Source organism: Octopus sinensis, linkage group LG3, assembly GCF_006345805.1.
Source record: "Octopus sinensis linkage group LG3, ASM634580v1, whole genome shotgun sequence".
Taxonomy (NCBI): Eukaryota; Metazoa; Mollusca; class Cephalopoda; order Octopoda; family Octopodidae; genus Octopus; species Octopus sinensis.
In genome coordinates, this window is record NC_042999.1 from 167876222 (window position 1) to 167901221 (window position 25000).

General features: G+C 34.3%; 1 protein-coding gene across 2 annotated transcripts in view; it reads left to right on the forward strand.

The window, feature by feature from the left end:
• Positions 1–25000, forward strand: part of LOC115209589 (pro-neuregulin-2, membrane-bound isoform) — a 197188-nt gene that overhangs the window by 49489 nt on the left and 122699 nt on the right. For both annotated transcript variants that reach the window (XM_036501606.1, XM_036501607.1), the window contains exons 2-3: positions 14122–14281; positions 17318–17463. In XM_036501606.1, coding sequence (XP_036357499.1) covers positions 14122–14281; positions 17318–17463 — 306 coding nt within the window. The remainder of the gene's footprint in view (positions 1–14121; positions 14282–17317; positions 17464–25000) is intronic.

Genomic DNA, 25000 nt, shown 5'->3' on the forward strand with positions numbered 1-25000 from the left:
GTCTTAGTATTCAACTCTGTGACCAGCATTTCCTTGTGAAACCAGGCAGCACACTTAATTCTTTGCTATTCAGTTCACCTAACTGTTGAATTGGTATCAGCTCCTCTGGGAATATTCTCTGAGATAAATTGCTATCATATCTAGTGGGTATATGTATCTCTAATCTGCTTATCAAGAAACTGGAGCAAAGTACCACTCAATTTGACAGAAAGAAGCAAGTGAGAAGGCTGCACCAGGTTCCAGTCATCAGCTTTGGCATGGTTTCTACAGCTGGATGCCCCTGCCGCAGTCTAATGACCGAAACAAGTAAAAGATAAATGATTTGGATACACACGCACACACATACTCACATATATAATTGGGGTCTACAAATGTGTTAATCTACCAGTTTCATTCACAAGACAATAGCCAGCCACTTGCTCAAGATGTTACACAGTGGGACCAAACCCTAAACTATGCAGTTGTGAAGTACATACACTAATTGGATTAATATGGAGGAAGGGGTACACAATGTTGATTTCTGATATAAACATAGAATCTTAAATTTAGAGGATGGCTGGATTTGATTAAAACTCACCTTAGTTGCTGACTGGCATTTATCTTGTCACTTTGGAAAGATGAAAGGCAAATTAGAATGTAAAGAAGCATAACTAAACGCTATAAGTAATTTTTACCTATGTTCTAGACTTGTGGATGTAATGGAAGCACTCCGTCAGTTACAACGACGAGGGTTCCGGTTGATCCGAATCAACGGAACAGCCTGCTCGTGAAATTAACGTGTAAGTGGCTGAGCACTCCACAGACACGTGTACCCTTAACGTAGTTCTCGGGGATATTCAGCGTGACACAGAGAGTGACAAGGCCAGCCCTTTGAAATACAGGTACAACAGAAACAGGAAGTAAGAGTGAGAGAAAGAGTACAGCAGGGATCACCACCACCCCCTGCCGGAGCCTCGTGGAGCTTTAGGTGTTTTCGCTCAATAAACACTCACAACGCCCGGTCTGGGAATCGAAACCGTGATCCTATGACCGCGAGTCCACTATAACTTAAGAATAAAAAACAATAAATAAATCTTGCACAAATTAATATTTTGTGCATGTGTATATGCTGTATGTGTGTGTATGTGTGTGTGTGTGTGAGCTTGAGGGTGTGTATGTTTATGTGTTTGAACAGATGTGTTTGAAATTAATAAATTTCATTAATCAAAATTGGAACAAAGTTCACTTTACAGTGTATGGGGATCATATAGCCTTATGTAGTAACACGAGTATCGCATTTTATATGATGTCGTATATAAAATATGTTTTGATCTTAATTTTTCAGATTTGTTCTAAGGATTTTTTCATTGTTGTGTAGCCCAAGGTCAGTCCTGATTTATTTAGGCCGGTGGATGTATGTATAGGTCAAAAGATTAAGGGAGACCACAAATGTAATGTGTGTGACATGTATTATGTCTCAGCTAGCTGGAAGACCATACTGAATACTTCGACATATATAAGAGGAGTAAGCAGTTAATCCCTTCAGTTTAACTTAAAGCTTTAAATATTTGACATTAGGAAATTTGAGTAAAGACATTCATGCCTTTTCCAAAGAAACTTTTGAAGGAAATTAAAGGAAAATCTATAAGCAAGAGTTGAAACCATGTCAAAAATTGGTTTTCTGAGTGTCTAAATAAGCAGTGAGTTTAGGGATGAAATTACAGCAAGATTAAATATGTTTCCACACTTAAAATTAATTTTCTGTGTAATACATTATACAGAAAATTAATACCATTACTTATAGGCAGACTGAATTGATAACTTCCTTCTCTTCTTCAAATTTACGTTGTGTCTAGTTAAAGGAAAGATATTATTTATCATTAAAAAGAGCGAAGAGAATTTAATTCAATTAGAAACCTTTTTAATATTGATTTATTTGTTTGGTTATCAATAGCTACAATATTTGTTCTTTTGTTTTACCAACCATTTTTATTAATGCTGCAAATTAAATAGTAAATTTCTTACATGCTGGGGATGCAGTTTCAATTATTGTTACAATCTATTTTGATTAATTTATACTACTAGTGCACTTGGGGAAAAAAAATTATGAGTCTCAGAAAACCTTATTTTCATCCCCTGAAAGCCTGAGACTTTAAAGCACAGCCAACAGAAATTGCCTTTAAGGCTGCAAACTGACTAGAATAGAACAACAACACATTAAATGCTTAGCAATACATAATAAAACAGCAGAATCTGGGAAAAACTAGTCATAGTCTGTGTTGGCAGAAAGTAATACAAATAGTTCAAACAGTGAAATAAATTTTATGACATGAGAAAGAAGAGAGGACTAAAGATTTGGATGTTTGTCCTTTTTTGGAGAAAAGGAAAAAAAATTGAGATCTTATCACCAGACCATAAAACTGTAGATAACAAAATAAAAGAAGTGAAGTGATACCAAGGGTACAGCCGTAGAGGTTTGACCTAATAATATCTTCATCTTTTTGTATTCAAAGTTCAAATCTCATCAGAGTTGACTTCACTTTTTATCTCTCTAGGATTGATGAATAAATACCAGTAATATATTTCTATACCACACAGCCCTACAAATTCGGCAGAATCATTGGAGCACCAAATAGGATAATTACCTTTTAGTATTTAGATACATCCATTTATGTTCTGAATTCAAATCCTATTGGAATTATCTTTGCCTTTTATTGTTTGGAATTGATAAAATTGTATAAACTGGCACAATTACTGTTGTTGTTGTTGTTATACAAAGCTGGAGGTCAGCATCTGCAACTACTAATTCTTGGAATGTGAGGGACATTTCCCAGGCCTAATAGAGATTTTAAATTATGTCAATAGGTTCTATTATTCCTAAAATCATAGACATTGTGTATGGTCCCTGGCAGTGTTGCATAGTCAATTTTGAGAGGGATAGATAGAGCAAGGAAGTCAACTCCAGTACTTGACTGGTACTTATTTATTCACTTTAAAAGGTTTAAAGACAAAGTTAACTGCAGTGGAATTTGAACTCAAAGCACAAAGACCTAGAACAAATACAAGACATTCTATCGAATGTTCTAATGTCTCTGCTAGAACCCCACTTTATAAGGTTGGGTGGAGATAATGCCAAAACAATTAAAGAAGTAGACTAAATCCTTTGTGCTTTTCAATGCATCATTATGTTCAACACCAATAAGGAGCTGTTTTTCATTCATAAAGGTTTGATTAAAAAAGAAGGAAGAACTTGTAATAATGCAAATATTTTCTCTACAAATGTAGGTATTTTATCTAATGAAAAGAAATTTCATTCGAAATGAAAATGGGAAAAGCAAAAACAGTTGCTACATGTTGTATAATTTGATCTGAATTCATAAGTATAACATTTTACTCTAATTGGGTCATACTTTATACATAATTGATAAATAATATAAACGAAATATACATTTGGATTACATTTTGACTTAGCAATGTAAATGTAATCACATAGTTTTTTTTTGTCCCATGTCAAAGGATGTAAACTTTTGATCAAATGGAGTCAAAACATGTAGTCAAAGATCAATTTTAAGGCTGCAAGATCTTACAAAAATTCATCTAAAATCTATTTTCATAAAGTGAAATTTATTCAAAGAATATTAATCAACACTATAAAGAGTAAGGTCTCAAAAGTAAAGACTACATTACAAAGACTGGCCTTCTCCATCTTCGGGCTCAGAAAATAGTAAAACCCTTCTACAAAGTTCAGATGAGTCTTGTGGGGAAGTATGCTCCCACATCTGAGATGGTAGTGCTGATACACACACAGGCTTTATATCCACAGAAGGACCACCTCACTGATTGGCATAAAATCTTTCACCAACTCGCTACAACCTCTTTTGTTTCCAAGTCACTTAACATTTTCCCTAGTTCTTTAAATAATGAACTGCTCAATGGCTGGATATGTTATTTGAAAGATTGCAATAGTTTTTGTGTGATGACTTTTGTTTACAATTTACATACACATATGAAGTCAAGGGAATTCACTCACACTTATATATGATGGACTTCTTCCAGTGTTCCATTTCATTCAAAAGACATTGGTCAACACACAGTTGTTGCAAAAGACACAAGCTGATGGTTCCATACAGTTAGAGTGAACCTTAAACCATATGATTCTGAAGCAGACTTCTTAACCACTTAGCTATCCATGTGTGTGTGTGTGTGTGTGTGTGTGTGTACTCGTGTGTGTGAGTGAGAGTGAATGAATGCTTAAATGCAAAAATTTCAGAGTGGAGATAAAAAGAAAAGTGAATACTCAATTCTAAAAACAGAGTATCAAAATATATCATATTTCTAAAACTAAAAGTTCAGATTTTGAGAGTTTCACTTCTCCAATTCCCAAATAAAACTTAAACAATAAAGTTGGCAATCATTGAAAGAAATATTCAGGAAATAAAAGCAAATGCTAAAAGAATCTTATGATTGACTAGATGTCTAAAGATGATTTAAATTAAGAGACAAAAATATTTGATATTTGTATATAAAAAAGAGAAATATTTGTTTGTGTATATACAAACTAGCAGTATCGCCCGGCGTTGCTCGGGTTTGTAAGGGAAATAACTATATAAGCATTTTTAGAGAGTTACTTCCTTTATAGATGCCAATTCGGGCTTTCTTAGCCATTTCTGTTTTGATGTCTTCAAGCCATGAAGTCGTTGTTCTAAAAGAACGCTGGTCTCCTTGACAACGCTTTACGACGTTGATTTCCTTAAACTCCCTTCCCCACAGCTTCACGAGGGAGGGAAGAAGGGGGAGAAGCAAAAAGGTGCAGGTGTGACCATGGACGCCAACTCCGCCGCCATCGACACACGAAAAATTATGCATTAAAATGGAATAAAAAATGATGTTAAATTATTTTTAAAATCGTAGACTCATCGTAGACGCGCGCTAATAGCCAGACGGGCTCGATATGAATCACGACTATAAGATACCCGAATTTGGTTAAACTGCACCGCAAAATGTGGGAGGAGTTAGGAATCTAAATCGTAGGAGACAGACACTCACACAACTACAGTTTTATATATATAGATATGTGTAATTCAATCCTGTTATATACTCACATACACATGTGTATAAACATATCTAAGGTGAAGATGATGCCTATTATATTGATTTCTAGTGTGTATTTTTTAGTAACACTGTCCGTTTATTTGCCAATTGAATGTGTAGGAATATTTATGAATCTCAGGGGTTTGTTTTGTTTGTGAATTGTTTTCTGAGCCATACATAGGTGTGTGTGTGTTCAGGTTTTTAGAGTTTTGAGATAGTAGTTTGATTTCAGCTTGTACCTTGTTTCAGTTATGTTTTGGTTGTTGGTTTAACCCTTTCTTTACTGAATTTATTTTGAGATGTTCAGTGTTTCTTCCAATTATTTTAAATATAACAAAGAATTAAGTAAAATAAACTTAGTTATCATTCAGCTAGTGTTAGGGACATAAATTGTGACTAAGGTTTGGTGGAAGGTTTTAATTCAGAACTTTTGAAAACCAGACATTTGTACTAAAGAGCCAGAGCCGGTTTCAGCCGGGTTAGTAACGAAAGGGTTAAGTCGGTACCAAGGCCGAGGAGTGTGATTTGGTTGATGTTAAGTGTATGTTTTGATCAGTTAAAAAATTTTTTTTATTTTTGTAGGGTAGAGCAATTTTCTTTTTATTTAGATTCATTATCTTGTATCTAATGCATTTTATTGAGAATACTTTCTATGTAGTTTCGTATATTTTATCACTTTTTTTACCAATTTCTTTCTTTTACTGAATAATTTCAACTTTTATATTTTCTATGTCTTCAGTTGCTGCATTTGCATGCAGTTCAACAAATTCTTCTGGAATTCTTGTGTAGTTTGGGGATCTAGTTTTTTCATTGACAAAATATAAAAGACAGTAAAAAATCTGAAAATCAGCTATAATATTGAAGTTTTCGAGTTTAATTGCTATGAAGGTATGATGTTGGGGAGACAAAAATTGGAGGAAAAAGTTACAGGGGTTTAAAAATAAAAAAAAACTGTATTTATAGCCAATAGCAAGACAATTTTCTGCGTTTAGTGGAACAGTGTCAACATTAAGGTTGTACCCTGTGAAATTTATAGTTTAGCATCTGTGAAATGACCACTTCATTGTGGGTTTCTAAATAAACAGAAATACCTAATAAAATCAACATGTATCATTTTACTGGGTTTTTTGGATTGTATGTATTGTTTCTTTTTTTTTTAATTTGTAATATTAATATATTTGTCTGCATGTGTTTACTTTATACGTATTTCAGTATTATGATTACCTGTCATATATTTGTGTACATCATTAATATTATAAGTGCATGTATGTGTATGTGTGTTTGTGAAAAGGGGGCGTCTCACTCCAAAATTTCAAAGCTGAGTAATGTTTTCATGCTTGGATTTGTAAACTATGAAAAGAATAGCATTGGTCAGCAAAAACTTTGTCCCAAGAAAAAGAATACCTGTATCTTGTATGTTTTGCATGCAGAATCCAAAAATAATGTCAAATTATCTGTACCCAGTTCACATATTCCATTCACCTTCATAATATGAAGAAACTGTATAAACATTGCAAACAACATTTGCTATATATGGAAAATATGTAAAATATTAAGACAACTTGCAAGAAATATATATAATAAACTTTATTTTTTCCCAAATAAGCAGTTGAAAACTAATAAGAGAATATGATAAATCTAAAATAAAGAAGATAGAATTTGAACACAGTTGTGCATTTAATGAAATATGTTTAAAAGAAAAGCTGTTCCCCATATATACAAACACAATTTACATGATGTAACAACAAAATTAGGATCTAGTCTTTTACATTCGTAAAATGAGCCCCCTTTAATTTTGCTCAGATTTTCTAATTGATAAATATAAATTTTTATAAAAACACAACATGTGGGTGAAGTAAATACAGTGTGTGGTTGTCATGGTAACAAGCTGTTAATGCCTCACTGTCTGTTGATTGGCTAAAATTACCCAAATTTCCCAACTCTAATTCCAAGTAACATCAAATTCTTTGATTTACGAGATATACTAATTGGTTGATCGTAATTAAAATTCATAGTTGCACCAATACACCAAAATTGAAAGCAATCTGAGCAAAATTAAAGGGGGCTCATTTTACGAATGTAAAAGACTAGATCCTAATTTTGTTGTTACATCATGTAAATTGTGTTTGTATATATGGGGAACAGCTTTTCTTTTAAACATATTTCATTAAATGCACAACTGTGTTCAAATTCTATCTTCTTTATTTTAGATTTATCATATTCTCTTATTAGTTTTCAACTGCTTATTTGGGAAAAAATAAAGTTTTCAAAATTCATATTCAAAATTTCCAGATTTTCACTATCTCATTTTTCAGTATTTAATATACTTAATGTATGTGTTTCTTATATACTGTTGGAATTTATGTAGAAGTTTCTGCCAAAGGTTCTTAGACTTTTGGGCTTCTACATCAGTAGTCTTGTGCTGGTTTGTTTTGTTGTGGTCAAAGTTTTTAATATTAAGTTTTCATGCCAGTAGCTGTGTGATAATTTTTTTGATGTGTGCGTTGTTTGCAAGATTAAACTTGTATTTTTGTGAGGAATTTTATAGAGCATTCATTATCCTCCTAATATTTTCCTAATTTTGTTTTGTGATGTGTGGTATAATGTTTTATTATTACTCCTTGCAGTGAGTACTTCACAGTGAGCCTATGACAAAGTGTTGTACTAGTATGTCCAGTGTAACAGCTGATATCCTCAATTTTACACCTTTCAGTTTTACAGTTAAACATATAGATTACATTGTCATTAACACCTTCTTCTCAGGTTTATATGCTTGTGTTATTGATAAAAAGGTTTTAATATTTTTGTAGTATATTATTAGTTTAAGTTTATTACCAGATGTGATGCATTTTGTTCCATTTTGCAAGGTTTTTGATTATAGATACATGTAAAAAATGCATCCAATATATTTTATGAAGTGGTTGATGATAAGAACTTCCAGTCATAGAAACCTTGTAAAAAAGTGCATTGTACAAGCAAAATGTGGTCCACTGAATTAAGAAGATAGTAACTCCTAATAAAGAACTCAGATACTGACAAACTATCCAACCCATGCCAGCATGGAAAAGTGAGGCAAAATGATGACGCTCATGATGTATGTATGTGGGGGGTGGGGTGCAAAATGATGATCATGATGTATACGTGTGTGTGTGTGTGTGTGTGTAACCTTTGTCAATTACACATAGGTGAAGGATGTAAAAACATTAGTAAAAAAAGCCAAACATCCAGTGCTCTTTGCTCGAAGTCACATTATTTAATCTACACCAAATTATAGTCACTTCCTTGTTACTCTTCAACATTGAAAATGCAATTAACCAGTGATTAGAAACCTGTAACCAATAGACATTATTGGTTATTGTTCATCATGTGTAATATCAAATTTTAAAAAATAAGTTACTGAACTACTGATTTCTGTCTATTAAAATATGTTTTAGACAAGTGTGCCTCTGGTTCTTAGTTAATGAATTCCAAAATATTTATGATATAAATTAATTTTAGAACTAAATCACCTCATTTATTTTTAAAGTTTTAATTTTAGATCTGTAAGTCTGCTAATTCTATCTTTTTCACTTATTAGAATAACCCACATCCCACCCCCAGCTGAAACAATCAAGGGCCTGCCCATTTTCATTTGATTTATGATAGTAACTAACTTTTACTAACTGTAGACTGTTCAATTTATAGCTCTTCTAAGAAGTGACATCTGTCAGCTTTTAGCATTATGGCTCTTCATCTTGTGATGACAGTCCCAACATTTTTGATAGTCCCCAAAGGGAAACATTTCATGTTTCATTGACCCAAATACAGATTTTTAATACTGTTCTACTTTTCTCCCACTCTCTTTCCTCCTTCTCCCCCTCTCCCCCCTCTCTTTCTCTACTAAACCATATTCTCTTAGAACAAGAACATTTACCTTTTCTGCTTCACTGCTTCACTTTATGTTGTTTTAGCATTTACAAAATGCTCACCGGCTACCTAAATAAACCATATTAACCTAACCATTCAAATATATTGACATTTTAAACATTTTAAGTATATTTTATTCATAAATATAGCCTTGGTAATATCTAAATTTGTGTATAATAATAATCCAAAAAAATATATTTGATATCTCAGACACATTGACAAATATGAACGCATTTTGAACAGTGACTCATTGACACTACTCAAAGTGGGTTCTGGGGCAGCTTTTTGTTTACTTTGATTCTTTATCACATCTTAGTGTTGCTTTCTTTACTTTTTCTTTATAGCTGATGATTAGACCCTATCCATGTCAGCTTATTTACAAATATAGTATTTATTCAAACCAAGGCCCAACTTTATGTATATAACAAATAATTAAACTATATCCATATCTGTTCATTTGTAATGAGAGGTGGAGGCGCAATGGCCCAGTGGTTAGGGCAGCGGACTCGCAGTCGTAGGATCGCGGTTTCGATTCCCAGACTGGGCGTTGTGAGTGTTTATTGAGCGAAAACACCTAAAGCTCCACGAGGCTCCGGCAGAGGGTGGTGGTGATCCCTGCTGTACTCTTTCACCACAACTTTCTCTCACTCTTACTTCCTGTTTCTGTTGTACCTGTATTTCAAAGGGCCGGCCTTGTCACTCTCTGTGTCACGCTGAATATCCCTGAGGACTACGTTAAGGGTGCACGTGTCTGTGGAGTGCTCAACCACTTACACGTTAATTTCACGAGCAGGCTGTTCCGTTGATTCGGATCAACCGGAACCCTCGTCGTCATAACCGACAGAGTGCTTCCATCAAATGAGAGGTTCACTTCCCAACCACATAGTTCCGGGTTCAGTCTCACTGCATGGCACCTTGGCCAAGTGCCTTCTACAGAGTGGTCCAAAAATCTTGTTACCCCTACCAAAAAGTAATGAGAACAATAGAAGAACAAGTAATGCAGTAATTCAAAGCACAAACTGGATTTAATTTATTCACTTTCATTGATGCTGTCACACATTGAGAAGGTCTGTATGGACCCATCATTTTCATGGCACAAAATGATGTGGCGCCATGTTCTGTATATTTTCCAAAGCTGTGCTTTGGTGATTGTTTGGCTCTCCAAACAGCATCCTTCAACTGATGGATATTCTGGTATCGTTCGTGTGAAACACTCTCCTTGATAATACCCCACAGAGTATTATTGGAAGACATGAGACCTGGACTTCTGGGGAGGCCAATCAACAGGTGCTGGAAGTTGTTGTGATCCTCGCCCTATCCATCTATCACACAAAACTTCATTTGGGTATTCCTGGACAGTGATAGCAGAGTGGGGTCAGACACCATCTTGTTGAAACTAACAATCATTCTGGTCAACATTCAACCTCTGGACCTGTGGAACAAACCACTCCCTTAGCATACCCAAGTAAGATTGGTGGTTTACAGTGCCCTTGAAGAAATAGGGTCCTATCAGGTGCTTACTCGATATGGTGGCCCAAATCATTACATGTGAGGTGGGGGGGGGGGTGCTAAAACAAAAAATTATAATGAGGACCACCATGTACTATAGCCTCAGACCAACCAAAGCTTTATGAGTAGATTTGGTTTGACAGAAACTGAAAGAATCCCATATGTATATATATATATATATATATATATAATAATAAATATTAGGGAATGAATCCAAAATTACAGGGAAAAATCATAATTTGATACTGATTAGAAGATCGAAAATCCACCTGAAGAATGTCAGTAGCAGACAGGAAACAATTGTAGTGGCGGTTTATTTAATTTATATTAAAATTTTATGTATTGATTAAGTCTTTCCTTGTTTGATTTTAAAATAGTGGTTTTGTCTCGAATTATATTATATATATATATATATATATATATATATAAATATCATATGTATGTATATATATATATATATATATATATATATATATATATATCATATGTATGTATATATATATATATATATATATATTATATATATATATATATATATATATATATCATATGTATGTATATATATATATATATATATTATATATATATCATATGTATGTATTATATATATATATATAATATATATATATATATCATATGTATATATATATATTGTCATCATCATCATTTAACGTCCGATTTCCATGCTAGCATGGGTTGGACATATCTGTCCTGTGTTTATCTCCCACCACTGCTTGACAACCAGTGTTAGTGTTTTTACATCCCTGTAACCTAGTGGTTCTGCAAAAGAGACTGATAGAATATGTTCCATTTTCATATTCTCTCATATTCACCCATTCTAAAATCAAATAAATTAAAGTGAAAGGCAAAGAATTCTTTTAACAAAATAGATATAAATAATTTTCTGGTTTGAGTTGGGTGAATCTCTTTGCAAGACACTAAGGTTGTTTTGTGTCTCAAATTCAATCTGAACAATATTTCATATAATTTTATGCCAATCTTTTAATAATTATAAATTTCCCTTGATCATTTAAATGAAAAATATTAAATTTTTTTAATGTAGGATTATTTCTATTTAACAAAATTGTTTTTAAATGAAAATTTACATTAAGGATTCCATAATTAGATAACTGTTCACTTTATTCTTTAACAAATCTGTCATTAATATCATGTCTTTTACAGAGTAGTTGGCAAAGCACAAGTCTATGTGTTTATATATATTTTAGCTGCATGACGTTCTAAGGACTTGGGCGTTGTCTATCTATCTCTCTTTTCTATCTTTTCTCTTTTCAAAGAAAATATTTCTCTCAGCATTCACTATTTTCCTCTTGTTCTGGTCTAACAACCTTTTTTTATTGCTTTCGTTCGGTTTCCTTGTATGTCTCCACTGGCCTGCTTTTGTTCCCAAACTTTGACCCTCCATAAATCCAAAATTTTATTTTAGTATTTATGGGAGCAACTGTCATCAAAGATTCATATTGTCATTGAATGCTCGAAATGAGGAGTAGATAAACAGTCAACAACTGATGAAGAGTCATTCTCCATGTCATTTGTCCTGTTTTTCATTTTTTTCTCTGTACTTCATAATGTTTACACACCTGGTGACATCCTATACCCATATATGCATATATGTATATATGTGTATATACATATATGTATATATGTGTGTATATATATATATATATATATATATATATATATATATATATATATATATATATATTCCTTTTTAATCCTTTACCATTTAAACCACCCATATCAAGAGCCAAGTTTTCTGTCTATTGTTTGTTCAAACTGGCCAGATGTGGTTTTGGCAACAATAACAATAACAACATAATAATAGTGGAGCTGAAGGCAACAACGTAGGAAAAAAAACGAATTTTGATGCTTAAGGTTGCCATCAGTATAGTGACCTAGAGAGTATTACCAGCTCTTACAGAGCAGGAGTCACAAGCAGTTAGTAGTAAGTAGAGAAGTTCATTCAAGCTTGACCCTGACGTGTTTGGTAGTAATGACAGTTCATTCACAACTGGGTTTTTAAAAAGAAAAATTTTTTTAATTTTTGATCAGTTGTCACTGAGTGATTGTCAAGTGTCTTCTGCCATATCCTGACTTGGAGCAGAATCATCTTTACAGCATTATATAGGTCCATATGCAAATCAGTGTATTAGGCTCTATATTATTTATTGACAGCAGGCCACAGCATACATAGATCAGAATTAGGCCCTTCGACCTGTGAGGCCCTGTGGCAGCTGCCCAGTGTGCCAAAACCTTAAGGCAGCACTGTGTTGAAGGCTTTTATTGGGTCTTTATTTTTGCAGTTAAAACTTTGAAATCCAGCTATAAGGATGTTAAAGTTGTTTTAGGGAAAATTGCAGTAAAACTTAATATCACAGGAGCTACATATAGTAGCTCTTCATCATCATTGTTTGACCATGGTCGAGACAATGGAATTTACCATGCTACGCCAGACTTCACGGTCCATCATGGCATTACGGAGGTCCTGTTGCTGGATGCCTGTATCCCTGGAGATTACATCAGGGTAGGAGAGTGTGCGCCCTCTGGTATCGCGAGTAAATGGCTTCTAGAGGAGAAGAGTAGAAATTGCCTCGTTTTCAGCTCTACAACAATGTCCAGCAAACTGGACTCTCCTACCTTTCACAAGAGATGACACAGGTGGTAGGTTCCCATATATTTGCATTTTGGTTGGATGACGCTTCCACGAGAGATTTTGAGCTCTCATAAGGAGGCGAGTGTAGGTTCCATCCAACTGCCTCTCAAGCTTCTTTGATAACGTCCAGGTTTCTGAGCCATATAGTAGAATTGGTTCGACTGTGGCTTTGAAGATTTCAAGTTTGAAGTCTCTCCTTAGATTTGATGACCAGGTCTTATGCATGTCAGAGTAGCTCTGAGAGATGTACAAAGCACTGAAGTTATAGTTTCTTCACCTTTGTTCAACATATTTGAGTAGAATATGGTTTTGATCCTATTCCACTTCATAACATTTAAATTACTCTCTCAAATGTAATGCTTATTTTATCACATTGCTTTGAATTAATCACACCTAAAACCACTAAACCTTATGAAGGAGATGACAGAGGACTGAGATACGTGGTGCATTGCTGTACTCAGGAAGACCTGCCCATCACAACAGAATTGAAATCCTAAAACCAAGGAGCCATGTAAAAAGCACTGGTGATGTTGCCATACAAAAGGCACCCAGTATACTCTGCGGAGTGGTTGGTGTTAGGAAGGGCATCCAACTCTAGAAGCCAAGCCAAAACAGATTTATTCACATTGTTTTGAATTAATCACTCATTATCTTGTAGCTTTGAGATTTTGATGATGTAGTTATTTATTTTTACAATGACAAATGTTGAGTATGTGCCAAATCTGGCCAGTTCAAACATAAAACAGGTAGAATATTTTGGCCAGGTGTGGCTGGTTTAAAAGCTAAAGGGATTAAAAAATAGAGAATTTATTAATGAACTAATTTTAGTCCTTTCCAATAAGTAAGCAAAATAATTAATAATGTAATTATAATTACATAATAAAACAGATTATTTAAATTTTTTTTTTAAATCTTGATTTTTGATAAATAATTAGAATTGTATTTTATTTTTCTAACTTTTACAGATAAAGCATCAAATACAAAAAGAATTAAAAAAGTTGTTAAAGGTACAAAAGTAAAGTTAGTATGTACATCACCAATTGAAAATGAAAATGCCAAATTCCGATGGTTGAGGAATGGAGCACTTATACGAAATTCAAGAGATATAAGCAAGAGAAAAAAAAGGTAAGTTTGTTTTTCTATACTAGCATGAGTTAGATGAGTATATTATTTGTTTTGCATCTGGTTGCCTTTCCTATCACCTAACCCTTATCTGTTTTTCAAGGAAGGAATCTTGTATTTTACACATCTTCAAAGGTGCCAACAGACACATAATTTCTTCACAGAAGTGGAAGTGACAATGACAGGACCACTGGTTTTTGTACTTCATGTTGTTTACACAGCTGGTGACATCCTATACCCATATATGCATATATGTATATATGTGTATATATATATATGTGTATATATATATATATATTCCTTTTTAATCCTTTACCATTTAAACCAGCCATATCAAGGGTCAAGTTTTCTGTCTATTGTATGTTCAAACTGGCCAGATGGTTCTTTAATAGAGCACAAATGTAAACACACACACACATACATAGGCTTCTTTCAGTTTCCCTTCACCAACTTTATTCACAAGGCTTAGATGGCCTTGGGGTTCTAGTAGAAGACTCTTGCCTTCATCAGTATTATTTTTTAATTCATGAACGTTTTGGAAATAACTAATTCAATGTAGAAAATGATTAATGAAGATTTTCACTTCATTGCTTTGCCAAAAGCAAAAAAAAAGTTGTAAGTCATTGATTTCAAGTTTTGGAACAAGGCCAGAAATTTTGGAGGAGGGAGCAAGCTGATGACATCAGCCCCAGTACCCAACTGATTTTATCGACCACAAAAAGATGAAAGGCAAAATCTACCTCAGTGAATTTTGAAGATGCCATAAACTTTTTATTGCAGAGTTATGGTAAAACCTGATATTAGTTGAATCAAAAATTATCTATGCAGCGGCAGGTAACTGTATCACAGAAAAGTAGTTCTAAAATCAAACATACTTTTCTGAGAATTTAAATAATAATTCAGAGATGCTATCTATCCACAAGTTAAACAGCAGTAAAGTTAGTATTAATATAGTTTATGCAATGAAAAAAAAAAAAAAGAAAATTAGTCAATGGCCAAAATATTATTTTCATTTTTCCAGCCAAATATGTTGATATTTATGCCTCACTGATGAAGTCAGAATAATACTAAAACATGTCTACAGTAATATAAATCTATCTCTTTGAAACCTCCTTCATGTCCAAATTTTCTTCTAAGCCAATATTCTACAATTGCTTAGACCAAATTTTAGCTGCACTAACCTCATTCCACTACTTCAGTTGCCTTGACCTGGAAAAGTTGTTAAAGTTATAGTCCAAGTCTTCCTTTTGTTGGACTAACAAACAGAAAGCAATAAACTATTTTCCCTCCAATCTTTTTTTATAGTTTTGCATATTCTTCTACTTACAGCTAATGTAGCTCATTTCAGTCATTCAACCAGCATGCATCTAAACTCAATTTCTGTAATTAAACATTGAACATTAAAGTAACAAAGTTATAAACATGCTTCATATAATCAGTGTCATCATTACCGTTACTATCACCATAAACATCATATATTTCTTTACTACCCACAAGGGGCTAAACACAGAGGGGACAAACAAGGACAGACAAATGGATTAAGTCGATTACATCGACCCCAGTGCGTAACTGGTACTTAATTTATCGACCCACGAAAGGATGAAAGGCAAAGTCGACCTCGGTGGAATTTGAACTCAGAACGTAACGGCAGACGAAATACGGCTACGCATTTCACCCAGCGTGCTAACGTATCTGCCAGCTCGCCACCTTAAACATCCATAAACATCATTTAACTCCAGTTTTCCATGCTAGCGAGGAAAAACAGATCTCCAACACAGTTTCTCAGCATTTCTTGCAGTCTTTTGTCATCTCTTGAGACTAGCTTCTATTTTGTCTTTCTGTGTCTGCCTCAGTATTCCTCTTTCACAGATTCATCCCAGCTGTAAATCACTGGCTATATTTTATCCTACTGTCATTCTCCATCTGCATCACATATCTGTTTCAACTCAGTCTTTCTCTAACATTTTATATCTGATTCCTTTTGAACCCAGTTTTTCTCTTTCAGCTCTTATTGTCTTTCTTTTTTACTCATCATTCATGCATATCTTCATCATTACAAATCCACTAAAACATGCTCACTTGCCTTTAATGTCTATATTTCACGACCATGCAATACTGCACTTTGAACTCAAGCATAATATAATTTGCTCTGCATTCTTACAGAAGCACCTTGAACTTTTACTTCTCTGTTTTTAATCTAGCTTCTATACTTTTAGAACTCTCTTCTATACTCTAATTAAATCACCTAAGTAACAGAAGCTGTCAACCATTTTTAAACAACCCTCCAATTATTTGAAAGAATTTATTTTATAACTACTTTAAGAATTTCAGCTACTCATATCAATCCCATTCTGTTATTCTATTAATCTCTGTTGATAAATAGAAACGAGAATACAATATAGTTGCAAAAAACATTATGCAATGATGTAAGAAAAAAAACTGTTACATTTCTGTCTGATGAATAACTGAAATAGCTTCTGAGTATTTATAGAAGAAAATTTTAGTATCAATATTTTGCAGCAGGGCTAAATGTGTTTTAAGCGTATTTTTATGTTATAAATATCATATTTACTTTCACACACTGAAACAAATGATTGACTCTTTAGCATTCAGATTACTCTATAAAATATGATGCTTATTTACTCCTATTGTTTTCAATTAATCATGCATTATCTCATAGCTTTGAGTTTTTGTTAATGTAATTGTTCATTTTGAGAATGACCTTGAAAGTTAAGTGTGAGAGGTCATATTTGGTTGGTTTTGAGTCAGATATGGCCGATTTAAATGCTGAAAGGTTAATCAAAGTGTAGAGCCTATCATGAACACAAGAACTTTCTCTTACCTTTTCGGTGCTTGTAGTGAATTCTCAATACTGACTTCCTGTCACTTGTTTTAAGCAAGGTCATTCACTTTGTATAAGAAAGTCTGCTCTTTTATATTAAGTTTTTATGCCCTAAAATATCTTTAAGGTTGCATTTATAAATTTATCTATTTTATATTTTAACATAATACTAACTGGAATTGTTTCATTATCTTCAGGTTCAAAAAAAAAAAAAGTAAAAAAGTTTTTCAAAGATCAACTCTTCGGATAAGGAAAGTTACATCAGAGCACACTGGAACTTACACATGTGCTATCGACATAAAAGGAAAAAAATATTTAAAGGATTTTTTTTTATTTGTTACACGTAAGTTGAATACTTTTAATACCTCCCCATGATTACTGATGATATGATATATTGCTATGAAATATGTATATACAACAATCCAGCAGTTCTTCTTTGTAATCTTTTCAGCAACTGTCACAAAAGCCAGTGATTAGTACCTAGCCACCTCCTCTGTGCCGAATCTAAATAGCAAAAACTTAAATTATAGTGGCTAAATTCACCTCACTGAAATAGGTATATACATCTAACCAATGTAATCAGCCAAATCATTGTTTAATTAATTAGTATTTCATTGTCATGCAATACTGAATTCTGCCCTTTTATCGACCTGGATCACCAAAAAAGTGTTGTTGCACTGAGTCTAGGACATTTACCCAACATGGACAAAACTGCCCCAAGGACAATTACCCCTGAGGACAACAGGTGATGATTTAAAGCTTCTTAATATATTGGAGAGGGGGTAATTAACCAAAAGGGGTGTAATTGTCCTGGGGTAGTTGTCATCGGGGGAATGTCCTATGGGTGTAATTGTCCTTATACAGTTGCTCTAGCTCTACTTTACCCAACATTAACACCAATATCAAGAGAGTAACACAAACAACTAGGTTACTGTATTTAATCAGTTAATGTGTTTAATCCTACAACCTGTCCAGAATTGCTTTTTCCAGAACCTACTCTGTAGCAAGCATTTGGACCAAGACCTTGTCTAAAAATAACTTTTTCCTCTGTTCTTGGAAGTCCTGAAAAGTGTCATGGACACGGTTTCCCCATGTTTCATAATTAGTTTTGAAAGTTTGTAAGTCATAACCAACCCCTTCACAATTTGCTTAGTTTGTTTGATAAACAACCCTTTGAAAGTAAGACAGTTTTTAAAATCATTTTTCATTTAATGAAAGTAGTCTTCATCTTTTCTGGCTTTATTAGAATGAATTTTTTTTTTTTTTGTAAATGTTCGATGATTTTTGAAAGTTTCATTGCTTCATTTGAGAATAATTTTTTTTTCACATACTCAACATAGTGACAGTTGCACACTATTTATAGATGGAATAACATTATATTTCAAATGTTTATTTGAGTATTGATGACACTTTCTTTTTTCACTCATTCTAAGATTTTAAAAGGGTAACATTCGCAACAATTGTATATAATTATGTCACTAAACTTAAATGTAATGGAGATTACTATATATGAAGAGAGTGGAGGTGCAATGCCCAGTGGTTAGGGCAGCGGACTCGCAGTCATAGGATCGTGGTTTCGATTCCCAGACCGGGCGTTGTGAGTGTTTATTGAGCGAAAACACCTAAAAGCTCCACGAGGCTCCGGCAAGGGATGGTGGTGATCCCTGCTGTACTCTTTCACCACAACTTTCTCTCACTCTTACTTCCTGTTTCTGTTGTACCTGTATTTCTGTGTCACGCTGAATATCCCCAAGAACTACGTTAAGGGTACACGTGTCTGTAGAGTGCTCAGCCACTTACACGTTAATTTCACGAGCAGGCTGTTCCGTTGATTTGGTTCAACCGGAACCCTCGTCATCGTAACCGACGGAGTGCTTCCACATATGAAGAAAACAAGCAATACTGCCTGCCTAAAAGATACTCTCCAAGACAAATATAACATCAAAAACTAATCATTCTTGTCCAAACATGTCTTTAACCAAGATATATACTTACCTCTCATTTTATTCCAATAACATTTACTAATATTATCAAGTATTAAGCATGGTATTATCAAGCATAAGCACAGGTGTGGCAGTGTGGTAAATAGCTTGCTTACACAACCACATGGTTCTGGGTTCAGTCCCACTGCATGGTACCTTGGGCAAGAGTCTTCTACTATAGCCTCGGGCCAACCACAGCCTTGTGAGTGGATTTGGTAGAGGGAAACTGAAAGAAGCTTCTAGTATGTATGTATGTATGTATGTATGTATGTATGTATGTATGTATGTATGTATGTATGTATGTATGTATGTATGTAATGTACTTATGTATGTATGTAAGTATGTATGTATGTATGTATGTATGTATGTATGTATGAATGTATGTATGTATGTATGTATGTATGTATGTATGTATGTATGTATGTAGGTATGTAGGTACGTAGGTACGTATGTATGTAGGTATGTAGGTACGTAGGTACGTAGGTAGGTATGTAGGTACGTAGGTAGGTATGTAGGTAGGTATGTAGTTATGTGTACTTGTCTGTGTTTAACCTCCGTCATCACTTGACAACAGGTGCTGGTGGGTTTATGTCCCCATAACTTAGCAGTTTGGCAAAAGAGAATAAGTACTAGGATTACAGAGAATAAATCTTGAAGTCAATTTCTTTGATTAAAACCCTTTAAGATGGTGCTCCAGAATGACTACAGTCAAATGACTGAAAAAAGTAAAAGGATATTATATAATTACTACAATAGGTACAATTTTATATGTTAATTATGTTACCTGACCAGCATGGAAAACATTGGATGTTGATGATGTGTACACTTTTGTTACTGACACTATTATTGTTACCTTTGGTCATGTTGTTCATCAGACTATTGCTGTCTATGTGTTTGTGTATCTCTTTGTTTCATTCTTATATTTTTCTGCCTATTTGTATTTGAATTTTGTTTTAAGAAGAAAAAATTGTTTTTGCATATTCTAAGCTTGTTTCATTTTGCTTTGAAGAGACATATTCAGTGCTGCACCTTTCTTGTTTATAGTTTGTGTTATTCACATATTTCATAAAGACACATTGAAATAAGTATACAGAAATTGTTACAACTGAGAATCAAAAACTAAATTGCAAACTTTTTTTTATTTTTACTAAGAACATATGAAACTCCACCAAAGCAATTGGAAATTTTCCTGAATTATTAGTTTGGTAGCAAAAAGAAATAGGTGTGTGTGAGTGTGTGCATTTGTTTATGTGGATGCAAGTACTTAAAAAAAATGCTTTGTAAATCTGTTTCCCAGTTGTATTTATGGTGACCCCCCCCCCCAAAAAAAGGGTGAAAATCCTTCCCAAGTCATATAGACTCATAGGGCCGGTTCCCCACCTGGATGGGACGCCAGTCCATTGCAGGATTACTCATTTTTGCCATCTGAATCAACTGGAGCAACATGAAATGAAGTATTTTTCTCAAGAACACAATGTGTCACCTGGTCCAGGAGTCAAAACCACAATCTTACAAGCGTGAGTCCAACACCCTAACCACAAAGCCATATACCTCCACACTAATAAGAAGTGAAAATATTTTTTTAAAATATAAAAAAGACTAAGTGATTTTTAAATATAAAAAAACTAAGTGGTTCTATATTGACACAACTTTCCAATTGAAATTTAGATTTAGAATGTTATCAAAGCAGAATATTATCATTTCTATACCTACTTAATATTGAATAGATCATGGTATCTAGTGCTATTGGGGGGAGCATATTTTCTCAATAATATTAATTAAAAGTCCAATCCATGCCAGACGAAGCTGGCGAACGGCCATGCTTGGATGGTGTTTTTTACGTGCCACCGGCACGGAGGCCAGGCGAGGCTGGCATGGTCACGATCAGATGGTGTTTGTTACGTGCCCACAGCACGGAGGCCAGTCGATGCGGTACTGGCTACGGCCACGTTCGGATGGTTTTGTTATGTGCCACCGGCACTGGTACCACAAAAATACAAATTCCTTTGATGTTCATCGATTTTGATTCCGTGCATGTATTAGTCCTTACCTGAGACTACTTCTGGTTCTACAATAGAAACTAAACTCTTTATTATTTTCAAAATCAATTGAAATAAAGGCAGGTTTTTTCAATAGGAACATGGTAATGAAGGGGTTAAAATTGTTGATGTTCACTTCTAACAAATTGTTGTGGCTTACAGACAGGTATTTTGTACTTAAAATAGTCTGCTAAATTCACAACCTGGTATACTTTAAATATAAAATCACAAGAATATATTCTACAATAAGTCTACTGTTGTAATAATGTCACATTTGCTAGCTTGTCTTCTGTTGTAATCTCCTTATGCTTGAACTCTGCTTATTACTACTGGTTGCTGTATGCAGCTGCCATCTATCCTGACTGATCATATAGACATGATTAAACAAATTTATGCTACACAGTTGGTTGAATGATAGATCAAATTTGATCCTACATACTCTTTACTCTTTACTTGTTTCAGTCCTTTGACTGTGGCCATGCTGAAGCACTGCCTTTAGTTGAGCAAATCAACCCCAGGACTTATTCTTTGTAAGCCCAGTACTTATTCTATCATTCTCTTTTGCTGAACCGCTAAGTTATGGTGACATAAACACACCTGCATCGGTTGTCAAGTGATGTTGGGGGGACAAACACAGACACACAAACATATACTCACATACATATATACATACAGACATACATACATACATATATATATATATATATATATATATATATATATATACATACACATATACGACGGGCTTCTTTCAGTTTCCGTCTACCAAATCCATTCACAAGGCTTTGGTCGGCCCGAGGCTATAGTAGAAGACACTTGCCCAAGGTGCCACGCAGTGGGACTGAACCTGGAACCATATGGTTGGTAAGCAAGCGACTTACCACACAGCCACTCCTACACCACTCATACATATAAGATCTGCTGGCACTATAGACCTTGGCAATCAGAGCCAAATGATTAAACTGATCTATGTCATATCGGAATTTCGTATAGTAACCCTGAGAGAATGAGACTCACGCACACACACAGGAAATGGACTCAGCCAGAATATGAGATTTGTTGGTCTTCTGCATTTGTATATTCTCTTTTACTCTTTTACTTGTTTCAGTCATTTGACTGCGGCCATGCTGGAGCACCACCTTTAGTCGAACAAATCGACCCCGGGACTTATTCTTTGTAAGCCCAGTACTTATTCTATCGGTCTCTTTTGCCGAACCGCTAAGAGACGGGGATGTAAACACTACAGCATCGGTTGTCAAGCAATGCTAGGGGGACAAACACAGACACACAAACATATATATATATATATATATATATACGACAGGCTTCTTTCAGTTTCCATCTACCAAATCCACTCACAAGGCATTGGTCAGCCCGGGGCTATAGCAGAAGACACTTGCCCAAGATGCCACGCAGTGGGACTGAACCCGGAACCATGTGGTTGGTTAGCAAGCTACTACCACACAGCCACTCCTGCGCCTATAGTCACAGTTTTCATAGGTCTAATAAGGTTGTAAGATTATTATTGATGTTGTTGCTATTTTTGTGTACTTTTGATGTTTGGTATGGGCTGAGAGAGAGAGAGAGAGAGAGAGAGAGAGAGAGTTCTTAAAATACTGTTGTACCAGTGTTCTGGGTGAGCTGTAGTTGTGTTGGGAGACTGAAGAGTGAAACACGTGTCTGTGTGTCAGGAGGTGATTGGACATGTGTCTGGTATTTAGAATGATTGAACAACATGAAGAAAATAAACAAGAATTGAATCTTTCTAAAAGGGGGGGAACATATGGAAAAATTCAAACCTTGTTTATTTTCTTGAAGTTGAGTTTATTTTTGATGTGTGTGGTGTGTTGTGTTTGAGGCTGCCTTTAGTTTATGTTGGTTAACAATTTCAGTTGTGTCGTTAGAGTTCTTTTTTGTGTGTGTGAGTGTGTGTGTGTGTGGCCTTTTTGGATCGGTTATATATTTTTCTTTTCTTTTCTTTTTTTTTTTTGGTTGCTTCTATTTTTATTTTTCAACAAATAAAATTAGAAGCATACCTTCTTCGTATCTATGTTGGCGTTACTGAAATCTGTCTCTTAGTGAATGTAGTTCAACTGGGCTTTTTTGAAGTTTGCAAGAATGTTTTTACTGTGTGAGTGAGATATGACAATGATGGTCTAATGTGAGTTGAGGAATTATTAACCATTTGGTTGCTGAGACACTACCCTGAAGAATTTTTTAGTCAAATGTATTGATCCCAGTACTTTTTTTTTTTAAAACCTGGTATCTATTCTATTGCTCTTTTTTGTTGAACCACTAAGTTATGGGGACATAAATACACCAATACCAGTTGTCAAGTGGTGGGAGGAGAGAAACAGATACAAAAGCACTCACACACACATATATACAATGGGCTTCTTTCAGTTCCCGTCTACCAAATTCATGCACAAGACTTTGGTTGACCTGAAGCTATAGTAAAAGACACTTGTCCAAGGCACCATGCAGTGGGACTGAACCCAAAATCATGTGGTTGGGAAGTAAGCTTCTTACCACACAGCCACTCCTGCACCTATGCATTTGTAAGTTTGAGTCTCATTTTGCTGGATTTCTCTAATGTTTTGTGCTCAATTTTTGTTCAACTTTATGCTACTGTTGTATATTATGTATATCATGAAGATTCTTTCATGATACTATTTGACTTGTTTCATTAGGCTTGTTAACACTGATTAATGAAGGTTAATGCACTGAGATTGTAAGTTTCTTTCTTACTGTAATATGACTATCTAGAAAGAACTTCCACTATTCATAGTTGTTTATTGTGATATTTGTTACACTAGTAGCTCCCTCCCCTTTACATATCCACATACCACTTGCAGTTCTTTGTTGAGATATTAGAGTACTATTAGACCCCCTTTTTTAAAAAAAAAAGCAAAAATAAAATTTCATAAACTAAGCTGTTCTATGTTGTATTATTGATGTTACCTAAACGTTAGGCTTCTCTTCTTCCTCACAGCAAAATAATTTATTCTAATTTATGAACATTTTGTACTTAGCGTTTGCTGACACAAAACTCTCACTAGTTTTCTCAACATCTACTGTTGTAATGACCTTGGTTTTAATGATGCCAGTTTAATACATTCATACATACATACATGAATATGTGTGTGTGTGTGTGTGTAATATATATATGAATATATATATATATACATATATGTGTATATGTATGTATATATATACATACACACATATACACACATACGTATATATATATATGCACATATACATGCACAAACACACTTGCCAGTGGAAGTAAAGATAGTACTTAGATAACCTGCCTTGTTGAGAGGTTGATAATAGCAAAAGTAATCAAATATCTTTAACTAAGATCTTAAATGTTTCAGAGTAATTAAGATTTGTTTGAAGAAAATGAAAGGAAAATCTAATCATGTAGACAAATGAAACAAAATACGCCACAAATCTGTATTTATAACAATATTTATATTCGACATCATCAAAGCATTTGTTCATTAGTTTAAATTTATTAATCTGTTTTGTATTAAACCTATGTTACTTTAGGTTTAATTTGAAGTTGAATTTGGGGGTGTCCATATGATTCTTGAGTGTCCATACAAGATTTTGTTGTTAAAAATTATGTGCAATAAATTGGTTATACTTCCACAATACACAAAATATTTTGATTATTATTTATACGCAATTCCTAATAATATTTAAGTACTGAAGAAAAACCTCAGGATGCTGACCCTTTCAGACAAGATGACAAAGGACCGAGATGCCTGGCACCTTGCCGTCTTCAAGAAGACCTGTACTCCACAACAGAAGTGTTAAAGTCCATCCCTCTGGTGGCAGTGCCATGTAAATG